The following is a 25,957-nucleotide window of genomic DNA, read 5'->3' as shown; positions in this document are numbered from 1 at the left end:
GTCACAGCTAGAAAGTAGGGTTTGAATTTAGGTCTTCCTGGCTCCAAGTCCCGCACTTTATGGGCCTTGCCAGCTAGATGGGGCAGCCTTCCTGGGAACTATGTCACTCTAGGGAATTTCTCTGAAGAGGAAGTTGGGGAGAATCAGTATTCAAGAAGGGGCATCCGTGGAAGAGGAACAGGTACTGAAGCCAAGGGATAAAGCCCTGGAGGTCTCTGATCAGGGTTCTGATCAAGGTCTCAAGGAAGGCTCTTTGATAAAGTTCAACGGACTTCATTTTCCTGTCCAGCGGTTCATGGCAGCCGGGCTATTGTCATGTATTAGCACCACAGGCCTTTGAAAGGGGGTCACACAATTCCCTACACCTAGGGGATACTGGTAAGGTTTGTGTTTACTTGTCAATGACACGGTGAAATCCATCCATCCACATACAGGGAGCCCCCACAGATGTCAAGACACAGCATGATAAGCTCTGGAGCTGAAAAGAATGGGGAGAGCATCTAGTCCCACTCCCCCATTCTGAAGAGACTACATCTAAGGCCCAGGGAGAAGGAATTGTCCCAGGGTTATTCAGCCAAGAGACGAAGCTGGGTTCTCTGGCTTTGCATCCAAGGCTCATTCTGATGCACCAGGCAGCCAGTTTCACAATCATTAATAAAACTGAAATGGAGAAGGGGAGATAGATGAAGCCTGGGAGCAGGAAGGATAACATGAAGATGGGAAACTGTAAGAAGGGAGAACCTGGGATGGTGGCGAGCCCTTTAGATCATGATGCCACCCGGGACACAAATGGGAAGAGTCAGGTTGGCTGGGGTCATGGTCCCCAGGACGCTGTGTGTGTTCTCTGACATCTGGCAGGGAAATCACCTCAGAAAGCCCCGACTTCGGTAGTCCAGGAGCGGCAGAGTCTGGCAGTGCCAACCCTGCCCGTTGGCCCCTGAGCAGATGGGCTCAGAGCAGGGGGTGATGTGTAGGCAGGAGGGATTGGGACTCCGGTGGAGGGGGAGCAGGATGAGGAGAGCAAGACTGCAGCAATGTGGCTGTTTCTGGACGCTGTACCACCTACAGGGATAGAGGCTGGGCTAGCTGGCCTTCCTGCAGGGCGAGCCCTATGTGGGGATGCTGGCACCCGATGGCTCAGAAAGCTCTTCCGGGCCGGCAGGATGGCACCAGAAATTCGGTGGAGAGGAGCGGTTCGGAGCATAGGGATGGAGTATGCCAGAGAGGAGGCAGTCACGAGTGCTAGACCTGGGCTGGGCCCTTGCTGGGGGACTGGGAGCTGGCTCGAGGCTGCTGAGGAGCCATGGGGGAACGCCCAGGGCCAAGCTGGGCAAGGCAGGAAGGTGGCAGCCCCTGGTGAGGGCACCATCTCAGCAATATAGTTGTGCAGATGAGAGAGGAGGCGGAGCCGGATGGGCTCCGTGCTGCTCTGGCCCTCCAGGATCCCCAGATATCTTCCAACCTCAGTGAGGCACTCTCGAAAGCCAATGCTTCTATAGTCCACTGCCAAGGCACGGGCATCGAAGAGTCCTGAATGGCAAAGGGCACAGGAAATATCAGACCCTGCTGGGCTATGAGGACATCTATTCACTACACTTAGCCTTTCACTAAAACTGCTGAATAGTTCAGGGAGGGAACCGGCTGGCTATGATGACTCCACTGTAATAGTTGCCTAAGTTTTCAAAGGCCTGAAATATGTCAGAATAAAGCCCAGCTTCCCACTATCCGGGATAAAAATAACTCTTGCTGCTTATCAGCAGCAAGAACATAATTATGACTTACAGCTGCAACCAAAGCCCGAGAGTCCCACAGAATCATAGACTTGGAACTGGAAGGAACCGTTTTGTTGTTCGGTCGTGTCTGAGGACTTTTCTTGGCCCCATTTGGGGTTTTCTTGGCCAAGATAACGGAATGGTTTGCCTTTGTCTTCTGCAGCTCATTTTACAGATGAGGAAACTGAGGTAAACAGGGTTAAACGACTTACCCAGGGTCACACAACTAGTAAGTGTCTGGGACCTGATTTAAATTCAGGAGGGTGCATCTTCTTGACTCCAGCCTGGACACCTTATCCACTGTGCCACCTAGCTGCTCCCTACTATTAATATAATTATTATGTCATTAATAATAATGATGATAATAATAATCACACCAGACAGCAGCAGACCTGGGATTCAAACCCAGGTCCACTGCCTCCAAATCCAGAGACTTTTCTATGTTACATCATCACACTGGCTTCCGTTCTGCCTCGGGAAGCTTTTTGGGAAGAACCATCCTGCTCCCTGAGTCTCAGTTTGCTAATCTGTGGGGGACTGAATTCAGTGACCACTAAGGTACCTCCCACCTCTAACGAAACAATTTGTTGAATGGAAGTTGCATCTATCGGTAGGAGTGGAGTTAGGGAGGAAAGAGGCTGGACTCAGTGATCTCAGAATTTCTTCTAGGTCTAGAATCCCACCCAATCCTATTTTAGAAAAGGGGAGAGGTCAGTGCTCTCCTTAACTAACACTCACACGACTACACGACTTTGCACCATTAACAACTTCATTGTTCAGTTGTGTCCTACTCTTTGTCACCCCACAACACACCAATACTGTCCATGGGGTTTTCTTGGCAAAGATACTGGAGTGGTTTGCTATTTCCTTCTCTAGCTCATTTTACAGTTGTGGAAACTGAGGCAAACCAGGTTAAGTGACTAGCCCAGGGTCACACCGCTAGTAAGTGTTTGAGGTCAGATTTGAGCTCAGGTCTTCCTGAATCTGGGCCCAGAGCTCTGTGCACTGAGCCAATAACTTTAGTCCTGGGTAGAGAGTTCACATTGGATGGCCTCAGCGAAGTGTGGCTTCCTTCCCTCATTGCTAAGTCCTTCCAGGCACCCCTGTTTAGAGGAAGGTCGCAGACCAGCCATCCTTCATTCTCCAGACTTCACCACTTCTTTTCATGGATTCCAACCATCATCTATTTCTCTGGTCTCAACCGTCCTTCTCTCACCTACATACATTTGCACAGACTGGTTAGTCCATGGAGGTAACTCCTCCTTCATTCCCACGCTTTTCGTCTCCCTTTTAAGTGTTTTGTTTTCCTACATGAATGTAAGCACCGGGCTTGGAATCAGGAAAACTCATCTTCATGAGTTCAAATCCAGCCTCAGACACTTATGAGCTGTGTGATCCTGGGCAAGTCATTCAACCCTGCTTGGCTCAGTTCCTCATCTGTAAAATTAGCCGAAGAAGGCAACGGCAAACCTCTCTAGTATCTCCACCAAAAAAAAAAAATCCCAGATGGGGTCAGGGGGACTGAACAACAAGTACCCTCAAGCAAGGACAATGTCTTTGCTTTTCTCTGCTTACGCACAGCTTGCTCTTATCCCCTGAAATGAAAAGTCCATGCAGAATCACTTCCCAGTGTGGGCAGATATGAAATAATACATAGTATAATGGACAACACACTCAACTTGGAGTCAAAAGACCTGAGTTCAAATTCCAACCCTACCATGTCCCAGTCAAATGACTTTGGGCAAGTCACTTCCTTTCTGCTTCCTCTTCTGTAAAATGGGCATGAAAATCTCCCCTCCCCCTGCCACACACGCCCCTCCCCCAATAGGGTAGTTGTGAGGATCCAATGAGAAACCATCTGGAAATCATTTAGCAGCCATCAAGTACCAAACCAGGATGAACTGTAACCATTAATAATGAAAAAGGTGCTGAGTCTATGGTTCATTAACTAATTTTCCCCAAAGCCAGAGTGGCCTTTCTTCATCTCAAAGGAAGAAAAGTCCCTTCGATCTCTAGCTGTGCAATGCTGTTATCCCTAGGGCGAGGGGCGCGGTCCTGGCACAGAAACCAGGGTCACTACAGAGGTCAGAGGCGCTGAGGCATGATGGGGCCTGGAGGGTTCCCACCAGGTCAAGGGCAGCCAAGGGCCAGGAAGTCATTTTTCCAGCTCCCTTCCGTGCCTCCCACTTGAGAATTCTTCACTTGCAGCTACTCAGAAAGGAAGATCTGTGGTACCCAGACAACATTCCTAACTCAAGGATAAGCCAGCCAAGGAGGACTGGGGTTCTGAAGGATAACAGCTGAAGGCTAACGTGTACGTGGTACCCACTATATACCTGGCACTGTCCTTAATGCTTTATAAATTATCTCATCTGGTCCTTACCACAACCTTGGGCACTAGGTGCTACTATTTTCCCCAATTTACGGATGAGGAAACTGAGGCAAACTGCAATTAAGTGACTTCCTTAGGATCACATATCTGGTAAGTGTCTGAGGCTGGATTTGCACTCAGGTCTTCCTGCCTCCAGGACTAGCGCTCCATCTACTGATACCCCCTACTATTTCCAGTGCCTGGGTACCAAGTGATCCATTTACAAGGCGGTTTTCATAAAGCAAAGGGGCCCAGATTTTTCTAATCCTGATTCATTCACGGTGCAGAAAAAGAAGCCCCGGATTTGGAGGTGGAGAAATTGAGTTCAAATCCCAGCTTGGATCCTTGCTACCTTTGTGACTTTAGGCAAATCTCCTCCCTTCTTCATGCCTCAGTTTCCCCACCTGTAAAACATGATGGTGGGCCTCAGGGACTGGATAAAATTATACCTCCCTCAGGCACTTACTACTTCTGTGACTCTGGGCAAATCTCTTAACCGCTCTGTGCCTCAGTTTCCTCACTTGTAAAATGAGAGGGTTGGACTCTGTGGTCTCTAAAGTTCCTTCCAGCTCTAACTCTATGGCCTTATTATCTCTGTGGTCCTGTCTAGCTGTATCTTTTCTGAATCAATGAATCCTAGAAAGAGAGTTGGAAGAAACATGAGAGGGCACCTAGACCAGCCTATTTATCAACATCATTTTGTGTTGATTTGGAGTCAGGTGCCATGGGACCTTGGGCAAGTCACTTACCCTCTCTTGTCCTCAGTCTCTTCACCTGTGAAACGGGCATAGTAACAGTGCCTACCTCACTGGGTTGTTGTGAGATATTTTATATCAAGAGCTTTGCTAAGCCTCTACAGAAATGTTGAATGTTATTCGTGGGGCTTCCCAGGGGACAAATCTCACTGGTTCATTTGACTCTTCTGAGGCTCTGGGAGTTGGTTGTCTGTTCTGTGATCACTGAAGACATGTCCTAGAGCTTAGCTATGGGCCCCCACGTGAGAGGCTGACCTCTGAGTCAAGGCACCAGAAAATGAGGTCCTGATGTAGCTGATGGGAGGAGAATCAACTTTTAAGAACAAACACGGTCATCTCCCTTGGGCATTTAGCCTCTCCCGATGGGCCAAACCAAAGAAGACATTTCTGAGCAGATGTAAGGAAGAGGCCATGTCGTGCAGTGGAGAGAGCCTTGGCCTGGGACAGTATAAGAAGACTGAGGTTCACATCTAAATTCTGACACTAACCACCTCTGGGCAGCTCATTCAAATCTTTGGGGCTCAGTCTTCTCCTCTATAAAGTGGGGGTGATAATCATACTCAACAAACAGGGTTGAAATAACATGCATAAAATACTTTATAAATCCTGAAGCACTGTGTAACTGTGAGCTGTTACTGTTCTTTAGCTGAAACTCCACGGCTGGAATCCTTCTTATCTAAACAACAAAACTCCCTTGAGGTCCATAGTTATAGCCTTCTCTAACCTCCTTCTTCCTGCTCTCTTGGGCTGGCAAATACTCACATATGTGGTGCAATGGGAGGGAGCTATGGGATTTAGTGCTGGAAAGAACCACAGAAATCATTTAGTCCAGCTCTCTCATTTTACAGAGGAGGAAACTGAGGCCCATAGGGGTATCACATGGGTCAGAGGTAGCAGAGTCAGGAAGTGGTCCCAGATCCCCTGAACTAGACCCAGTGTTCTGGATGCCGAGCTACGTTGTGTCCCTGGACACAAAGCTATTGTGCCCATTGGTCTGCTGCAGTGCCCAGGATTTCTACCAACAGAGACATATTCCTCTGACTTAAGTCACTGATGTGTTTTAGACATCAATGTCTTAGATAATGGTGTTTGACGCTAGTATCTTTCAATGCTGGCCTTCATCACCTTACACTTGGACTACTGCACTAGCTGTTGGTGGGTCTGCCTGCCTCAAGTTTCTTCCCATTCCCATCCATCCTTCCCATTCAGCCACTAAAGTGAAAGTGCAAATGTGATCATGTCAACCCTGACTCCTCCCTCCCACCCCCTCAATAAACTCCAATGGGAATCAAACTCAAAATGCTGTGTCTGGCATTTGAAGTCCTTCATCATCTAGGCCCCTCCCACCTTTCCAGTCTTCTTATATGTTACACCGCCCCAGTATTCCCTTTGATCTAGCAGTGCCTTCCCTCTGTTAATTCCCATTTATCCTGTATATATCTTGCTTTGTATATACTTGCTTTGCATGTTGTCCCCCGCCCCCCATTAGAATGTAAGCTTCTTAAGGGCAGGGACTGCCTCTTGCCTCTTTGTATTCTCAATGCTCACATAATACTTGGCACATAGTAGGTGTTCAATGTAAGTTGAATAAAGTGGTTATTGATTGATTGGTTGGTTAAGTGAGCTAGTGTACCAGAGATCAGATAGCCCATCACTCAGCAAGGCCCCAGGACAGGGCCTTAGTCTTTTTTTTCTGTCTTGGACACAGTCTGGTGAAGCCTCTGGACCCTTTCTCAGAATCATGTTTTTCAATGAATACAATAAAATTCATAGGGTGACAAAGGATACCAATTATACTAAAACATAGTTCTCAAGATATTAAAAAACCAGCAAGTTGACAGACGAGATTGTAGCTTAAAGAGGCAGGGAAAGCTAGACAGCTGAGCAGGGCACCAGGATGCCAGTCAGAGCAGCACCATGCTCCCCTGAAACACTGGGAGCTGGCAGGGGGCAGAGGTTACCATGGAGTTTGTCAAGAAAGGACCTTGAAAAGATCTAGCCCAGCTTCTTCATTTAACAGGTGAGGAAACCGAGGCTCGGAGAGTTTAAGTGACTTTCCTTAGGTCACACAAGTAGAAAGTAGCAGCACTGGGATTTGAACTCAGGTCTTACAACTTTCTAAACTCAGAGTGTTCTTTTCAGGACACCACATGGCTTCCGGGGACAGGGGTTATTTTACTGGAAGGGAGAGGAATTGACAGCAGGATGAAAAAAAGAGGGAGACACATAGTTTGGCGCTTGCTAATCCCCACCTCAGCCCCTTAGGAAGGAGGGCTTCTCTTACCAGACCCTCCGGTGGCACGGAGCATTTTCAGATGGTCCACTGTCATCTGTAGGATTTCTGCTTTCTCCAGCTTGGAGGAGCCCTGTGGGGAAGAGAGAGGGAAAGAAGGTGGAGTTCAGATCTTCAGGAGTGGGAGAAGTCATTGAACCCTGATACTGGGCTGTCGGTACCCTGGGGGAACGATCAATCATTAAGCACCTGCTATTGCAAGGCACTGGCCTAGGTGTTGGGGGTACAAAGAGATGAAACACTCAGAGAACATAGATTAATCATGGAAATAGCACGTGTGTGTGGGGGGGTTTGAGAACCGAATGGCACCCTAGGATGTTTTTCTCAGAGGGACAAGAGTACCCAAGGGGAGAGGCTGATCCACAGCGTTGGAGGCTGCAGAGAGGTCAAGAAGGAGGAGGACTGAGAGAAGGCCATTGGATTTGGCAGCTAAGAAACCATCGGTAACTATGGGGAAAGCAGTTTGTTGAATGATAAGGCTGGAAGCCAGACTGTAGAGGGTTGAGGAAAAAGTGAGAAGAGAGGACATGTACGTTAAGCAGAAACAGCTTATTCTAGGAGTTTGCCTACAAAAGGGAAGAGTTATGGGATCGCAACTTGAGGCTAGAGTTCACGTGAAGGCGTTTTAAGGCTGGGAGAGACTTGAACATGTTCAGAGGCATCTGACAGGGAGAAATTAAAGACTGGAGAGAAAGGTAATCTCCCAGAGGAGATGGGAAGAGATGGCATCAAGGACCCACTACAGTTTTGGCAAGAAGAGAGGCCTTCTTTTCATCAGGAGGAAAGAATGCAGATGATGTTGATGGGCTTTTGAGATATAGAGGAGCGAACATGAGCAAGCTCACAGTTAAGTGACCTTTATTTTCCCAGTAAAGAATAAGGCCAGGGCCTCAGCTCGGGGGGCAGAAGTTGGGGAGGTGTAGGGGGCTTGAGGAAGGAAGACAAGGTTTAGAACAGCCTCCCTGGGAAGCGCAATAGATAGTCAGTTAGGGAAGGGTAGGAGGATTGCCTTGCTTGGGTGAGGGTCCAGTTGAGAAGAGACCACAGTAATCTATAGAAAACCCCATGGAAAGTACGGTCCACATGACTGAACAACAACCATGTGCTCAGCACTGCCCTCAGTGCTTTACAAATATTATCTTATTTGATCCTTACAACATGAGAGATGCTGTTATTATCTTCATTTTGCAACTGAAGAAACTGAGGCAAACAGGGTTTAAATGACTTGTCCAGGATCACACAGCTAGTAAGTGTCTGAGGCTGGATTTGAACTCAGGACTCCACTCCAAAGCCCGGCATTCTATCAGCTGCACCAACAGCTGTCTCTGAGGTCACTGTCACAACGAACAAGTGAGCTTCAAGGTCAAGATTGGTAAAAAAAAAAAAAAAAAAAAAAAGGAAAAGGAAGCTCAGTGTACAGGGGAAGGCCTGGGAGGGTTCTGAGAGGTGGAGAACAGACCACTCCAGATCCTTTCCAAGAAAATACACAGTTTAAAGAGCAGGCAAAGAGCATGGTGGAATGGAAAACACACTCGTGGCTTGGAATCAGAATATGTAGGATCCATACTTGGGTACTTGGGAGCTGTGTGACTTTGAGAAAGTCCCCTAACTCCTTTGAGCTTCAATCTCCCCACCTGTAAAAATCTTGAGGGCCCACTGACTTCATTAGCCAATTGGCTGTATGGAAATGACAGGTATGATGTGTATAATATAGTGGGCATGGGAATAATCATGACATAACTTGTAGAGTGCTTTACAACATTCAGGCTGCTTTTACTCACATCATTTCATCTGATTCTCACACCAACTTGGATGATTCATGCTGTGGTGCAAAGAGCACTGACTGGACTTGGAGCCAGAAGACCTGGGTTCAAATCTCACCTGTGACTCTTTACTAACTGTGTGAGACTGGGCAGGTGTCTCATGAGCCTGAGTTTCCTCTCCTATACAACTGGAACAATGATGTTTTCAAGCCCTATCTCACAGGATTGTTGTGGGGAAAATGTTTAGAATTAAAGTGCCATAGAATTTATGAGTTTTTATAACTATTATTGGTAGCTACGTGTCATAGTGGATAGGCTGCTGGACCTAGAGTCAGGAAGACTCATCTTCCTGAGTTCAAATTTGGCCTCAGACATTTACTAGTTATGTGACTCAGGACAAGTCACTTAACCCTGTTTGCCTCAGTTTCCTCATCTGTAAAATGGGCTGGAGAAGGAAATGACAAACCGCTCCAGTATCTCTGCCAAGAAAACCCCAAATGGGGGCACAAAGAGTTGGGTGTGAGTGAATATGACTAAACAAATAATTATTATTATATTGGCTTATGTGTCACACTTACCAAATCTAGAGGTGTCAGAAAGCTGGACAATTGAATCAGGACCCCAAAGGGGCCAACAAATTGGAATATGAAGCAAATCTAACAAGACAAAATGCTTATAGGGATAAAGCAAAGCCCTGCGCTTAATGGTCAAAACATCACATTCTGAAGTAGGAGACATACATAGAGTGTATTTCATCCCAAAAGGACCTACGGAGACTTGATGGATTTCAGGCTCCATCAGAGACAATAGGGCCATGGCAGCCAAGAAAGGTCACACAATCTCAGCTGTGTTACTGGAGACGAGGATGGTAGTTTCATCATCCTCTGCTCTAATCAGACCATGTTTGGAATGCTCTGCTCTGTTCTGTCCCAGGGCCATATGTTAGAAAGGGCCACCGACAAGGGGAGTGTGTCCAAAGCAGGGCAAACCTGAATGGTGAGGAGACTCAGAATCAGACCAAATGAAGGTCAGTCGTTTGAAGGAAGGAGGTCGGGGTACTCAGCCTGAGAAAAGAGATGGGGGAGAGGGGCAGGGAGATGAGATAACAAGTCTTCAGGTGTCTCCAGAATATAGTGTGGAAGAGGGATTGGCTTTATTCTGCTTAGCTCCAAAGGTCAGAACTAGGAGCAGTGGGCGGAAGTTATAAAGAGGCATATTTAGGCTCAATGTAAGGGAGACATTCCTAACCCTTGGAGCTGTCCAACAAAGCAATGGAGTGCTGGGGAGATAAGGCACTCTTCCCCTGGAACCATTGGATGGGGGAACAGGGCAGGAGAGTTTTGGACATCTGACTGGGAATCGGACTGAGTGTCTTCCAACTCAGACTTTGTTAAAAACAACCATGTTGCAAGGGGCAAAGTGACTTCCTTCCCTTTTGAAAGATAAGGAAACTGAGGCTGAGTTGTCTAAATTTTGCCCTGAGTCATTGGAAGTCAGTGAAGGTTTTTGAGTAGGAGACTGACATGGCAATGGAGCTAGGATTAAAACCTAGAATCACCTACCCAGCAAAAATGAGTGTCATGCTCCAAGGCAAAATATGGATTTTCAATAGAATAGAGGACTTTCAAGCTTTCTCAGTGTAAAGACCAGAACTGAATAGAAAATTTGACTTTCAAACACAAGAATCAAGAGAAGCATGAAAAGGTAATCAAGAAACGGAAATTGCAAGGGACTTACTAAAGTTGAACTGTTTTGTTTACATTCCTACATGGAAAGATGACATGTATGATTCATGAGACCTCAGTATTGGGGTAGTTGAAGGGAATATGCATATATATATATATATATATATACATACACACACACACACACACACACATATATACACATATGTTTATGTATATATATATGTATGTGTATATATATATATATATATATAGAGAGAGAGAGAGAGAGAGAGAGGACACAGGGTGAGGTGAAGATGAAGGGAAGATATCTAAAAGAAATAAAATCAAATTAAGGGATGAGAGAGGAATATATTGAGAGAGGGAGATAGGAAGAGATAGAATGGGGTAAATTATCTTGCATAAAAGTGGCAAGAAAAAGCAGTTCTGTAGGAAGGCAAGAGAAGTCAGGTGAGGGGGAATGAGTGAATCTTGCTCTCATCAGATTTGACCTGAGGAGGGAATACCATACATACTCAATTGGGTAACTTACCCCACAGGAAAAAAAGGAGGAAGAAGAAGATAAAAAAAGGGGGGGGGATGATAGAAGGGAAGGAAGAGGCGGGTGGAGGTAATCAAAAACAAACACTTTCGAAAACAGACAGGGTCAAGGGAGAAAATTCAATAAAGGGAGATAGGTTAGGAAGGAGCAAAATATAGTGAGTCTTTCACAACATGAGTATTGTGGAAGGGTTATACATAATGATACGCATGTGGCCTATGTTGTATTGCTTGACTTCTTAGGGAGGGTGGGTGGGAAGCGAAGAGGGGAGAGAATTTGGAACTCAAAGTTTTAAAACCAGATGTCAAAAAAGAAAGTTTTTGCATGCAACTAGAAAATAAGATACACAGGCAATGGGGCGTAGAAATTTATCTTGCCCTACAAGAAAGAAAGGGAAAAGGGGATGGGAGGGGAGTGGGGTGACAGAAGGGAGGGCTGACTGGGGAACAGGGCAACCAGAATATATGCCATCTTGGAGTGGGGGGAGGGTAGAAATGGGGAGAAAATTTGTAATTCAAACTCTTGTGAAAATCAATGCTGAAAACTAAATATATTAAATAAAAATAAATAAATAAAATAAAATAAAAAAAGCCATCAAAAAAATAAAAAATAAAAAAAAAGGAGAGTGACATGGAAGATGAATCTGGCAGCCTGGGTAGAACTGAGACTAAGAGGAGAGAGACTGGTTTGTTGTCAGTCCTTCGTTCTTGAAGAGGACCAATGACATCAGGAGGGCGATGGCTTGTAAGTGAATTGGACTTGAGTGAGGCAGGGCTGTGCAAAGTCATCAGCCTCACTCTCTCCTCCAGTCATGGCAGTCCAGTGACAAGACGTAGATCAGGATGACTGGCGATTGCCTGGATGCAGTGGGAGACCTTGGCCTTTTTAAGCTTTCCTAGATCTCAGTTTGTCTGAGGCAGCACCCATTCAATAATTAAAGACTGGGTAAGTATTGAAGTAAAAGATGGTCTAAAAATTCACAAAAGAATCAATCTGAGAAGGCGGGACACCTTTAGAGTTTCTGGCCAGAACAGAAACAAGTGCTATTTATTGAGAGACTGGTCAGGAATGAAATGAAAATAGTACCTTCTCCATGACCCTCTCTAGTAGCCTGGACTTCCCAGCATTTGAATTATGAAATGGACCCAGCCTGAATGGAGAAATCCACCAGACCAGACTCCTCTTTGACCCCTGAAGATGGCACTATGCTCTCCCACCTCAATGGGAAATCAGAAGATGCCTCTTCTCCACCTGATCTCCAGTAGACACCCACCCCTCCTATCTCCAGGGTCACCCTTCCTTACCTGCTTCTCAAAGGCCGTAGGGACCAGACGACGAAGCTCAGACAAGCTGCTGTTGATGCGATCCCGCCGCCTTTTCTCAATGATCTAGAGGGGAGACAACCCCATCAGACACACAGCAAGCCCTGTGCTAAGCTGCCCTCCCCAGCTTCAGTCACCCCTGAAGCAGAACTTCTCATCTGGAGGACCGCAAAGAGCCTCACTCACATGGACTCTAAAGTTCAAATTCCACGGACAAGAATTTAAACAAGCTGGGACCAACCTCCCTCCCTAGCTTTGTCCTCTTCTCTGCTCCTTTATGAATTTGACACTCCAGCCAAGAAGGACTCATTTCTGTCCCCAAACATGCACTGTGGTCTCCCACCTCCACAACTTTGCTTATCCTTGTTCCTGGAATGCCTTTCCTCCCCTTCTTCACCTGTTAATTCTTAGCCAAACTGCCCTCTGAGAATGGTACTATCTATTCTCCTTCCTCTGTATTTTTGCTCAGGCTATTCCCTGAACCTGGAATGTTCACCCTCCCTTTCTTCATCTGTCACATTTGTGCCCTACTCTTAGAGCCCAAATCAAATGCCAATGACCTTCTCCAGGAAGCCACCTTTGATCTCCACCCTCTAACCATAATTTCTTTCTCCTCAGGTTACATATCTCTAATGCATTTGTCATGTAATGCTGTGTATTAATTTTATCTGTGTTTTTGTCCGTTTTCCCTAATAATAAGCAAATTCCCTGAAGACCTGGTTCTCTCTCAGGACTGATCACAGAGCTTTGCCTACAGTGGGTGCTTAATAAATATTTGTTGAATGACCAAAGGAATGTAGAGGGGCATGGCAGTGACCAAGATCAGATACAAAAATGGCAGCATATTTCCAGGATGAGGACATGGAGCAGGGCCATAAAAGCCATGGACTCTGACATCTAGCTAGACATTCCTCCCAGAACCTATAGATTTTTCATTGTATATGGAATTGGAGGGAGGGGATGGGAGAGAGGTGGGAGAAGGGAGAAGATGAGAGGAATAATAGAAATAATGATCTTTCTCAGTTTAAAAATGCCTTTCAGACCCATGATCTATGAAAATCCTCACAACAGACCTGTGAAGGACCTCGGGCAGAGTGGATGGGATGGACAATGCAGTCAAGCTGCCCAGATAGGAACTAGTCCAACATGGTGGTTGGTGGTGGATGTAGGAACCACAGCATTTCTGGCCCCTACAGGCTGCCTGCAGATGATACATTAAAGCAGGAGAATCAAGGTGGCCCCCACTGGTACATGTGAAACTGGTCCCTTAAACCTGATGGAGCAGCAGAAGCCAGGGGCCCGAGGGACAAGAAGGAATCAGTGGGGAATTTACTTTCCTGTGCGTACCGAGTTACTGGCTTTTTTCCCCTCTTGGAAAGAGGAATCAGCAGGCTGTGTCCCACATGTCCCCTGGTAAATCTGGCCAGGTGGCCTTCAGATCTGGGCACATATTGTGCTGCTAAGGAATTGGTCTGTGAAGAATCTGGGTTGTAGGGTCCGTGAAAGCAATGTCCCTCATATTCAGAAACTCTTCCTTTTCCCTGAGGATGGGTCCGAGTCACGGGGGATGACCTGATATTGTGGACTATCGCCCCCTCTCACGTCAGGGATTATCATCTTCAGAATACAGATGGGGAAACAGGCTCAGAGAGGTTAAATGACTTAGTCACTAAGGTCACACAGCTAGTCAGTGAGTGTTAGAACCCAGGTCTCTGACACACAGTGCAGAGATTTTCCTACTATACTGTGCTGCGATCTGAAGGGAAAGATGGTTGGGAAACCATTGGCAACACACAGTCCTCAGCCATAATGATAATACCATTTGTATAGCATTTTATGGTTTGTGAGAATAGCTAGGTAGCACTGTACACAGAGCGCCAGGCCTGGGGTCAGGAACACTCGTCTTCCTGAGTTCAAATCTGACCTCAGACAGTAGCCCTGTGGCCCTGGGAAAGTCGCTTAACCCTGTTTGCCTCAGTTTCCCCATCTGTAAAATGATCTGGAGAAGGAAATGGCAAACCACTCCACTGCCGAGAAAACCCCAAAGGGGGATACGACCGAACCAGCTCAACAGCAGAACAAACAAGGTTTGCAAAAGCGCTTTACAGACGTTATCTCATTTTGTCTTCACGACAAATCCTGGGACGTAGGGGTTATTATCATTCCTATTTTATGCATCAGGAAATGGAGGCAGAGAGCAGTAAGTGACTTAGCCAGGGTTCCACAGCCAGTAAATTGTGTGAAGGAGGATTTGAATTCAGGTCTTCCAGACTTGGGGGGGTGGGGTGGGTCTAATGCTCTCTGTCCATGGTACCACCTTGCTGCCTTTAAGCTAGCCAGATCACCAACTGTGAAGGAGAGGGAAGGAGGTGTCACGCCCCGCTGAGACCCCCCTCTGATCGGAGGCCGTGAAAGAGCACGTGACATAAAAACCAAACGAGCTCCCATACGTAAGGCACATCGCAAGCCTGTAGTTATTCTAGAAATGCTGACCGTTATAATAATGATTATTACCAAACAGATCAGAAGAGCTCTGCCGTTTATCAGATGTTGTGATCCGGAGCCAATTGCTTGATGGATTTGAGCCTCAGATTGCCCTCCTGTAAAGTGGATTAATAACCCTGCCCACCTCCTTCCTAGGGTGTTGTGAGGATCAAATGAGAGAATATAGGTGAAAATGCTTTATAAACTCTAAGGCCTGAGAGTAGAATACGTGGAAATAGGGATTGTTATTCTGTGGGTCAGAAGGGAAGAAGGGCAGCATAGAGAGGCAGGCCTTGAAGCCAGGAAGACCTGGATGTGAATCCAGCCTCCGACACATGCTGGCTGTGTGACCCTGAGCAAGTCTCTTAACTGCTGCATTTTCCAGGAAACTCTCCAAGCTACAGAGAAGGTGGTTACCTGCATTAGTGGAGACAGAGTCTCTCTCCACCCTCGGGAATTCTCTATATTATTTATAGACTCGTATTTTAAAAAACTCCTGGTTAATTTCTTAAGAAATAATATTTCGTGGCAGCTAGGTGGCACAGTGAGTAGGGCACCGGCCCTAGAGTCAGGAGGACCTGAGTTCAAATGCAGCCTCAGACACTTGACACACTTACTAGCTGTGTGACCTTGGGCAAGTCACTTAACCTCAATTGCCCTGCCTTCCCCCCTCCAAAAAAAAAAAAAGAAATAATATTTCTCCAACCTGAAACCTTTTACAGACTTTATTCCCTTTAGGAAAGTGAGAACAAAAGTTAAGGCCTTCCTCTGAAATGAAATAAGAGTGATAATCATTAACTTTTGTCTAGCTAGCTCATGGCCTCTCCGTCTCCTAAAGTGACTGGAGCCTCGGCCAGAGGTTAAGCTATTGATCAGGGTGGGAACTCTCCTATCCCGGAGGGGAATGTGGTTTAGGAAGGAAGCCTGCTGACTGCCTTGGCTTCCTTCTAGTCTCATCTAATGTCCCACCATCTGCAAGAAGCCTTTCCCAGTCCTGAATATTAGTTCCTTTCCTCTGACAGGACCCTCCCCATCCCCACTCCCCACCCCACCCAATTTATCATCATGTCTCTATTTAGTTTAGGCAGCTAGGTGGCAGTAGATAGAGTGCTGGGCCTGGAGTCAGAAAGACTCCTCTTTCTGGCCTCAGATACTTAATAGCTGGGTGACTCTGGGCAAGACCCTGTTTGCCTCAGTTTCTCTCATCTGTAAAATGAGCTGGAGAAGGAAATAGCAAACCACTCTCGTATCTTTGCCAATAAAACCCCAAATGGGGTCATGAAGAGTCAGATACGACTGAACAAATTTTGTCTATACATAATTATATGTATTCTGTCTTCCCCATTATACTGTGTATTTCTTGAAAACAGGCAGTGTAGTTTTTTTGTTTGCTTGTTTTTTGCCTTCCTTTGTATCCCCAGCACTCAGCACAGTGTCTGGCACATAGTAGGTGCTTAATAAATGCTTATTGTCTTACTGGGTAATCCTGAAACATTAATCTCTAATGGTGTTTTAACATATTAAAATTTTTCCCTCGTTCAAGATTCCTTCAAATGTTACCTCAAATTGTTTTGGGGTATGGTTATGCTGGAAAGCACAGGGGACCATGCTGGTTTAGATATCTATCTCCAGGATAAAAATAGCTTGTATATAAGTAAATGTTCAGTTCAATAAAATTGTTTCTGGCAGACTTAAGTATAAATCACAGAGCCTATCATTAATATGTTTTTTTCTTTGACACACTGAAATCACAGGTCTAGTTCCTATCCTTGTCAGAAGATGAGGCTGAGGTCAGGATGTACCTAGGTCATTGCCATGGTAGTATGTAACCAAAACATTAGAGCTGGGGCAGCAGCTCTGTAGGACGGATGGGCTAAAGCTGATGATGATAACTCCCCAAAGATCCCCCAACTCTTCTTCTATAAGGCTGCCTGTCGGAAGCAGACATAATCAGAGAGCCCAGGTCCCCGAGTAGATTTTCACAAATCAGGACATGTCTCATCTGCTTCCTGGGTGAGACCAGTCTATAATGGCCATGTTTTCTTGAGAACTGGTCACATGCTATACCACCAGAAAATTGGTCCATGGTTTATCCAAGCCACAGGGTGGGTCAGAGCTGGGTCCCTGGAATTCTGACGCCTCCTCTTCCTTTAGGGCATGTCTGTAACACTTGGGGCAGCTAGGTGGCACCATAGCTCACAGAGCCCCATCAGACTCAAATTCCCGAGTTCAAATCCAACCTCAGACACTTACTAGCTGTATTATCCTGAGGATGTCACTTGTTTGCCCCAGCTTCCTCATCTGTAAAATGAGCTGGAGAAGGAAATGGCTAACCACCCAGTGTCTTTGGCAAGAAAACCCCAAATGGGGTCATGTGGAGTCAGACACAACTGAACAACAGCAGCAGAAAAGTACATTTGGGTCTAAACTCTGGACATCAGATATTATTATCCTCACTTTACAGATGGGGAAACCAAGGCTCAGGTTGAGTGACTTAATGGTTTCAACTGGCCCATTATACTGCAGTGGTAAAACTGTATGTTAGAAAGGGAGGAGGGTGAGTGAGTGATGTGAAGTGCCTTGTAAGCTTCAATGTGCTCTAGAAATGTCAGTTACCATCTAGCTCTAAATCCTATGATTCAATCAATCAACAAGCATCCATTAAACACCTACTGTATGCTATTGATCCTGTAACCTTCTGAGGCCTTTCCTATTCAGTCTGGCGTGCCTGTGTCAGAAATCCAGGGGCCCTGACATAGTGGCTAGAAGAATTTTTAGGTAATTAATCAACCAATCAGGAAGCTTTTATTAAGTGCCCGCTGTATGCCAGGCATTGTGCTAGGTACTGGGATGCAAAGACAAAATGAAATAACCCTCAAGCAGCTTGTCTTCTATGGCGATATAGGCAGAAGCTCCAAGGTAAACTTCTCCATTTCCTCCAATTAAAGCCCCCTCCCCCTGTCACTTCCTATGATTAAGACCTTGGCAGCCCACCCTATGACGTAGGTAATAAATTATTTAATTAATATGTAATAAATTACTTAAATATATGAATAAGAAATAATAGTAAATCAGAGCCATCCGAGGAATCTAGGGTTGCCCAGGGGCCACAGCAAACATTGGTAGAAGCTTCAGAGTACCACTCACCCCTCTCCTTTTCTTCCTGGCTTGCATCTGTGACGTGGTGGTGGGGGAGTGAGCCTCGGCGATCTGGCTGGAGGAAGAAGAGACCAGTTAACATGACCGACTCAAAGCATTGCTAGCTCCAGGCAACACACGGGCTCATTAGAAGGGAGGGCCCGGTTGTAAGTGGTTCTTATTATTTCTCTCAGCTTAGTGGTATCCCTTCAAAGTGGAGGCCACAGTGATCTGAGAGAGGAATAGGAAGGCAGCTGACTCCCTGGCCTCTCCCTCCTCTTCTCCCCAGCCAGCTCATCAGATCCCAGCAGTCTCAGATCAGACATATTTCTTCTCCAGCAAGTCTTTCCACTAACCCTCAGAGTCTTACTTCAAAAGCAAAAAAGCCCTGGAATGAGCTATTCATTGTCTCCTTAGCAAAGAAGGCCATGTGGTTTTGACAGCTGCCCTTAGGCCCTGAGCCTTCAGGATTTGTCTGATGGTGGTGGTAGCTGGAGGGGAGCAGGGAGAGGAGTGTTATGTGTATTTTCTTTTTTTTTTTTTTAATCCAGTGCTGTGGCAGAGAGGCCAGGGCTTCCTGGCATCCAGGCCTTCTCCTTGAGAAAAGAGACATAGCAACGAAATGCCATTGTGCTGGAAGAAATGATGAAAGAGATGGCTTCAGAGAAACCTGAGAAAATGCTTATGAACTGATGCAGATTGAAGTCAGCAGAACCAGAAGAACAATTTATATAGTAACAACAACACTGTAACAGTAAACAACTTTGAAAGACTTTAAGAACTCTAACTCAATGTCCAATGGTGCTTCTAGACTTTTGATGATGAAGCATGCTACCCACCTCCTGGCAGAGGGGTAATAGCCTAGAGGTGCATAATGAGACATATATTTTCGGACAAAGGCAATGCAGGGAATTTGTTTTGCTTGACTACATATATTCATTAGAAGGGTTTTCTTTTTCTTTTCTTTCTTTCTTTTTTAAAGATGGTAGAGAGGCAGGAGGGAGAGAAAATAGGCATTTGTTCATTAAAAAATTAAAGTTTAAAATTTTTTCTGTACATAAAAGAAGGGAGGCAAAGGAAGCAAGGAAGGAAGGAAGAAAAGAAGGAAAGAAAGAAACACAGAAAGAAAGAAAGAAAGAAAGAAAGAAAGAAAGAAAGAAAGAAAAGAAGAAGGAAGGAAGGAAGAGAAAAAAGAAATGAAGAAACAAAAAAAAGGGAGAGAGAAAGAAAGAAAAAGAAAGGGGAAAAAAACCTTTGTGGTACAGCTGAAAGAAAGCTGTTCTTGGTGTTCAGTGACCTGACTCCAATATTTCCTGTGTGACCTTGAGCAAGTCACTCCACCCTCTCTGGACCTCAGTTTCCTCATCTGTAAGATGGAGATAATAATACACTACCAGAATTGTTGTAAGGAATATGACATGGAATTGTTGTCATTGTGTTGTGTTTGTCCTTTGTTCTCGAAGAGGACCATGACATAAGGGAAGTGATGACATGACTTGTAGTTGAGTTGGATTTGAGTGAGGGAGGGCTATGCAAGGTCACCAGCCTCACTTTCTCCTCCAGAGCCATCTGGGTCCAGTGACCAGATATTCATCAGGATGACTGGAGATGGACCAGGATGCCATGACCATGACATGGAATACAGACAGCATGAAACAAATTGGAGCTGTTATCATAATCCTTTTTCTGATTATTATTATAGAGAGGGGGCTTAGAAAGGTAGAAAGGGCACTCACCTCATAGAGTCAGGAGACCTAGGTTTGGATCTCGGTTCTGACACCCATTAGCAGAGTGATCATGAACAAGTTATACTTCTCCTTAAGCCTGAGATTCCTCATCTATAAAACTCATCTATATAGATTCTGGCTGCTATAAGAAGCCTTTGAAACATTATAGAAATTGAGCTAATAAAAATAATGTTAACTGGTATTTCTAGAGCTCTTTAAACTTTGCAAGGCATTGTATGTATGTGTATATATAAATACATATATACATATCCACATACACATATATACATGCATACATTCACACATACACAGCCTGTGGAGTCTCACATGAACCCTGTGAGGTCTGAGCTACCATGGTCCCATTTGACAGATGAGAAAACTGAGGCTTACAGAGGTTGTTAGCTCTAAATGGCTGTGACGAGGTCAGCGAAGTCATTGGCAAAGGACTTCAGGCTTCATGTAACCTGAACCATGAGTGGGAGGGAAGTGAGAGAGTTAGGGAGTGAACCCCTAGATGCATGCCAGAGCCTGGCCTTTCCCTTCATCCTTGTGCCCTGGACATCATGCAATGTGGGCAGTGCTCTGCCTCCTTGGTGACCAGCCCCTGTAGCGACCCTTGGGCTCCCTACAAGCTTCAGCTCACCAGGGCTACGGCAGAGAAGAGGACTCCGGCTTCACTTATGGGTTTGGCCTAAATCTGACTCTGAGCTTCTAGGATTTCACTGTGAGCCTCACTTCTCTCCGAGACTCAGGTTCCATAGTTCCACAGCCCCTGTTGCAACGTAAGCTCCTTATCTGAGATGGGATTGCTTCATTCCTTGTACTTTTACCCCCAGCCCCTGGTGCTCTATCCACTGTGCCACCTCTCATGGCATGGAAGAGTTGGTAGGATATCCATGGAATGTCCTTTCCACCTCTCACTGTGCCCAGACACATAAATTCCTCATCATTGGCATGAGGGAAGGAAGATTTTTCTCTGGTTCAGGATTCTTCTCTGTCCCTTTTCCCAAGGGGAGTCTTAGGCAATGATAATGAAAACATTTAGCCCCTTTATTGACAGTTCTCGGTGCAGGGTAGAGGATCCCTGGGGAATGCCTCTCTATCTGATCCCTGGAAGGGCAAGCCTGGGCTTCAAGGTGTCCAGGAATAGCAGAGGGTTAGAAACCTACCACTTTCATCTTGCAGGAAAAGAAAGAGGGCTAGGTGGTGTGTGAGTGGGAAGAGTACTACTGACCTGGGACTGAGGAACCCCAGAATCTTAGATATCACAGCCCAACTGACTGTGTAGATGTGGGCAAGCTCTCTCTAGAGCCTCAGTTTCCTCGCCTCCTTTTCTTCTCCTTCCTTCCTTCCTCCTTCTCTCCCTTCCTTCTTCCCTCCCTCCTTTCCCTTCTCTCCTTCCTTCCTTCTCTCCTTCCTTCCTTCCTTCCCTCCTTCCTTCCTTCCTTCCTCCCTCCTTCCTTCCTTCCCTCCTTCCTTCCTTCCTTCCTTCCTTCCTTCCTTCCTTCCTTCCTTCCTTCCTTCCTTCCTTCCTTCCTGCCTTCCTTCCTCCCTTAATGTCTCTGAGTCTCCATTTCCTGGCCTGTAAAAAGAACTTAACAACCTCTTCATTTTCATCCTAGTTACAAATCTGTAATGCTACAGAGGAAACGTAGATTCACAGACTTTATGTGAACTAATTGCTCCAAATCGCACAGTTTCGTGCTCTGTAAAACAGCCCCTTACAAATTCCAGAGTCTCTCAATGACACAATGATAATGAGGATAATTGCTGCGATCTTAATCATGCTTTATAGTTTCCAAAGCTCTTTTCTCACATCCAGCCTGTGAGAAAGGAGGGCATATAAAATTATCTCCAGTTTACTTAGGAGGAAGCTGAGGTTTACAGGGGTCCATGATCACACAGCTAGGAGGCAGCAAAGTTGAGACTCGAACCCAGATCTCTTGACTCCCAGACCACTGTTCTTTCCACTTTGGGACTTTTTTCTCTGAGCTCATTAGCTTTTGTGATCTCCGAGACTATAAATATACATAAGACTTAAAGCAGGAAGAGACCTAAGACATCATCTACGTGAAGGGTTCTCTGCCTTCTTTGTGCCATGGACCAATCTGTGGGCAATCTGTGAAACCTATGAGACCCTTCTCGGAATAATGTTTTAAATGTAAAAAAAAAAAATGGATTAAGAAGGAAGCCAATTATATTGAAACACAACTTTCCATATATATTTTTAAAAAGGTCATAGGTCCCAGGTTAAGAACACTTGATCTGGGGTTTATAGCTTCCTTAATTTCACTAATTTAATTCACTAATGACCAAGCTCTTAATTTTGCCATTAGAACTGTCCAAAAAGGGATAATAGATAATGAGCTCCTCATCACTGGAAGGATTCAACAGAGGTTAGACAGACATTTATTGGGAATGTTGTAGAGGAGGATTGTGGGGAGTTGGAACAGGAGAGCCCTGGTGTATCTTCCGACTCTGGGAGTCTGTTGCATGAAACTGAGGCCCAGAAAAGAAAGCGACTTTCTTATGGTCATAAGGCTCATAAGTAGTACTGTTGGTGGTGATGGTGGCGGCGGCGGTGGTAGTGGCAGTAGTAGTAGCAGTAGTAGAGTAGTAATGACTGCCATTTATATAGTATGCACACAGCTATGTAGCTCAGTGGTTAGAGCGCTGGATTTGGAGTCAAGGAAGACTTGAGTTCAAAACCAGCCTCACTCACTTAGTAGCTGCGTGATTCTGGGCAAGTCACTTAATTTTGGTCTGCCTCCATTTCCTGATCTGTAAAATGGGGATGATAGCACCTATGTCACAGGGTTGTGGTGAGGATCAAACACGTTAATGTTTTTAAAGTACTCTGCTGCGTAAAATATGAACTCTTATCAGAAGGCGCTTTAAGATTTACATAGCATTGGAATCTAAATACGAACTAAAAATGAACATATTAAATGAAAAGAAAGTGGAAAAGTGAATCTGTCCCCTCCCCCTCCTCCTCCTCCTTCTCCTCTATCACATTCTCCTTTCCAATGTCAAATGCTGACAATCCAAATGGGTCCGTGCCCTGTATTCAGTACAGATAATGGAGGAGTGATGGTATAACGTGATGGCGAGTGATGGAGGTGACCAGGCTTCCTCCCCTGCTTGTCAGAAAACAGCTCCTCATTCCCTCTCCTACAAAAATGCCTCCATTCTGCCTCATGTGGCGCAGAGCACCGGGCTTGTAACCCGCATGGTCTGAGTTCATATCCTGTCTGGAACACTTACTCCCAGCTCTGAGCCAGTCGCCTCACCCCCAGCCTCAGCCTCCTCGTCTGTGAAATGGTGAGAGAAATCCCAGAGGGCCTGCTGTGCAGGGCTGCAGCGAGGCACTGATGGGATGGGCTGTGCAAACTGTGGACCGTGGAAATGTCAGCTGTGATTCGAACACCCAAAGGCATTCTCTGAGGTTAGAAAGTAATAGAATGAATATCAGGCAATTAGCTGGAGATGCAGCATGCATCCAGATGATACTTGAGTGTCCCCTGGAGGTATCTGGATGGGTCCCTGCCCCCGCCCCAGCTCTGACATTTCATGTTCTAAGGTTCCCCTTCCTCCCCTATCTCTAACATTCTGTGTTCTGTTCTAAAACTTCTGATATTCTGTGTTCATAGGTGCTTCAGCTCTGACATTATTCTGTGTTCTTAGGTTCTTCAGTTTTGACGTTTCATGTTCTAAAGTCCCTCCCAACTCTAACATTCTGTGTTCTGTTCTAAGGCTTCTTCCAGTTCTGTTATTCTGTGTTCTTAGGTCCTTCAGCTCTGACGTTCCATGTTCTAAGGTTCCCCTTCCTCCCCTAGCTCTAACATTCTGTGTTCTGTTCTAAGACTTCTTCCAGTTCTGGTAGTCCATGTTCTTAGATCCTTTCTAGCTTTAACATTCTATGTCCTGGGATCTCTTCCAGCTCTGATTTTCTGTGAATCTGTGAAATGAAGCGTGTTGGGCAGTTGGCACTAGATGTCAAACCTCCCTTTCTGACCACACACATCTCAGGTCGAATGTCTGCATCCCCTGATGAGAACATGCCATCTGACAGCAACAGCAGTGACCTGGAAGTTTTCTCAGGGCCAATGGGAAGCCAGTCTGGGCTTTGCCATGACTAATCTACAATCTGGCTCATCCTCTTGGGAAAAACCGAGAGCTGACTGGAAGAGCAAACTGCATGAAGCTTTTTCCATAGGTTTATCAAATGACAGAAAATATTTTAACACTAAAAGAGGGGAAAGCAGGATGGGATGGTGGAAAGTCTTGGATTTGGGAGTCAGAAACTTGAACCCTAGCCGGACGTCACTAATGAACTGTGTCAGGCCAAATCCCTTACCCTCTATGGGACCTCTTACACTTCTTCAGCTGTAAAATGAGGAGTTAGACCATACGATGTCCAACGTATGTTCCAGCTGTAAATCATCCAATCACCCAGTGAATGCTGGAGAAACACCCATCTTTAAAAGTTTTCTAAACTTGGAAACCGAGGGCCAGCACTTTTATGTCCGAATACTTCAGACTCAAATGCCGCAACGTTCTATGCTCTATACCAGTCTATGTTTTAAGGTCCCTTCCAGCTCTGACATGCTATGTTCTAAAGTCTTTTCTAGCTCTGAAGTTCTATATTCTAGAGTGTTTTCTAGCTCTGATATTTTAAGTTCTTTGTTGCAGCACAAAATTTGATAACATTCTATATTCTAAGGTCCCCTCCTTCTCGTTCTATGAATCCATAAAAATATTTTCATGTTTTCTTAAGACCCACAAAGGAGAATATTTTTACAAATGGTCTGCCTTTATCACTTCTAAGGAAGAGCATTCACCAAACCTTGAAAATAGGCAAGGTAAAAACTGAAACTTCTTCCTTTATGGTGAAAAACAAACCAGAACTAAACAGAGAACATATTCCAGCTTCATCAAACAGGTCATTAAGATGCCCGAATCCTGTATGTATACTATATTTCCACTTTAGGGATAGATGAGCAGATAGGTAAATGAGAGACAGAGACACAGAGCTAGATCCAGAGACAGATAGAGACAGAAATAGAGACACGGACACGCACAGAGAGAGAAAGAAAGGAAGAGAGGAGGTAGAGAGAAACAGAGCTAGATAGCACCAGAAAGCCATAGCCGGAGTGAGACAGATAGAGATTTAATTTTATATTGGGGATGAATTTCTATGTCTCCCAGTGCCTTCCATTTAATTTCTAGTGTGTTTCAAGAATTTAACAAGAGAATATCATTCTTATTAATGGGGAAAAATCACTATTTTACAAGGAAGCTAGAGTCAGGAAGCATTTCAGGGATTTGTCCAAGGTTACTTAATAAGGATAAATATGAAGACAGGTCACCATGGGTCCTGCATTCCCAGCCCAATGGGCTCCCTGTCCGGGTACAGCTGCCTCTCACTGGGGCCAAGATGTCCATGGCAGGATTTGAAGCTGACAGCACCCGACTGTCCCCCTCCCTCCCCCCAGAACACAGTAGTAATCCACTAGGGGTTCAGGCGTGAAGTCCTCATTTACATTAATAGAAGGGCCAAATCTATCCCTTCTCCGAGCCTCAATTTCCCCTTCTAGAAAATGTGGGAAGGAATTAGACTACACTGCCGAAGGCTCCCTGCCCTAGATTATTATTTTGTGAGTCACTGCTTCTCTCTAGGTCTCAGTTTCTTCATTGTAAAATGGGAGGGGGTAGACAACAAGATGACTTCTGATTCCCCCCACCCCAGACCTAAAACTGAATGAGGTGGGTGTCATACTAGTCTGTGCTGCAAACGCTGAGAGACTGGAGAGCCAGGTATCCTTATTCCCAGGGTGAGGTCTGCAGTGGTTGTCTATTACTCTGATCTCTCAATAATTGGGTTTAAGATCGAAATAGCAAGGCACCCTTAAAGGCTTGGCAGTCTCTTCCTGTGGCTGCTCCACGCACCCCACTCCCATCCCAGGGACCCGACTGTGTCTCTTACCTGTATTCCTCTTTGCCCACGTCTATGGTCCCATCAGACTCAGTGTCTGATGGGCTGTCTTCACCCAACCTCTTCATGGCCAGCAGCCACAAATCTGACACCTGAGGAAGTGTGTGTGTG

At 45.6% G+C, this 25,957-nt stretch overlaps 1 protein-coding gene across 1 annotated transcript; it reads right to left on the bottom strand.

Moving 5' to 3' along the window:
- Window positions 1-25,957, bottom strand: HEYL (hes related family bHLH transcription factor with YRPW motif like). Its single transcript, XM_036742763.1, has 5 exons — window positions 25,838-25,957; window positions 18,134-18,200; window positions 12,485-12,568; window positions 7,183-7,264; window positions 1-1,530 (listed from the first exon to the last, which is right to left on the bottom strand). Exons 1-5 carry the CDS (start codon window positions 25,912-25,914, stop codon window positions 869-871), a joined length of 972 nt encoding a protein of 323 aa, XP_036598658.1. The 5' UTR covers window positions 25,915-25,957; the 3' UTR covers window positions 1-868.

The sequence above is a fragment of the Trichosurus vulpecula genome, chromosome 2 (genome assembly GCF_011100635.1).
Source record: "Trichosurus vulpecula isolate mTriVul1 chromosome 2, mTriVul1.pri, whole genome shotgun sequence".
Taxonomy (NCBI): Eukaryota; Metazoa; Chordata; class Mammalia; order Diprotodontia; family Phalangeridae; genus Trichosurus; species Trichosurus vulpecula.
The sequence above is the reverse complement of the archived record's forward strand: the minus strand, read 5'-3'. Positions and strand labels throughout refer to the sequence as shown.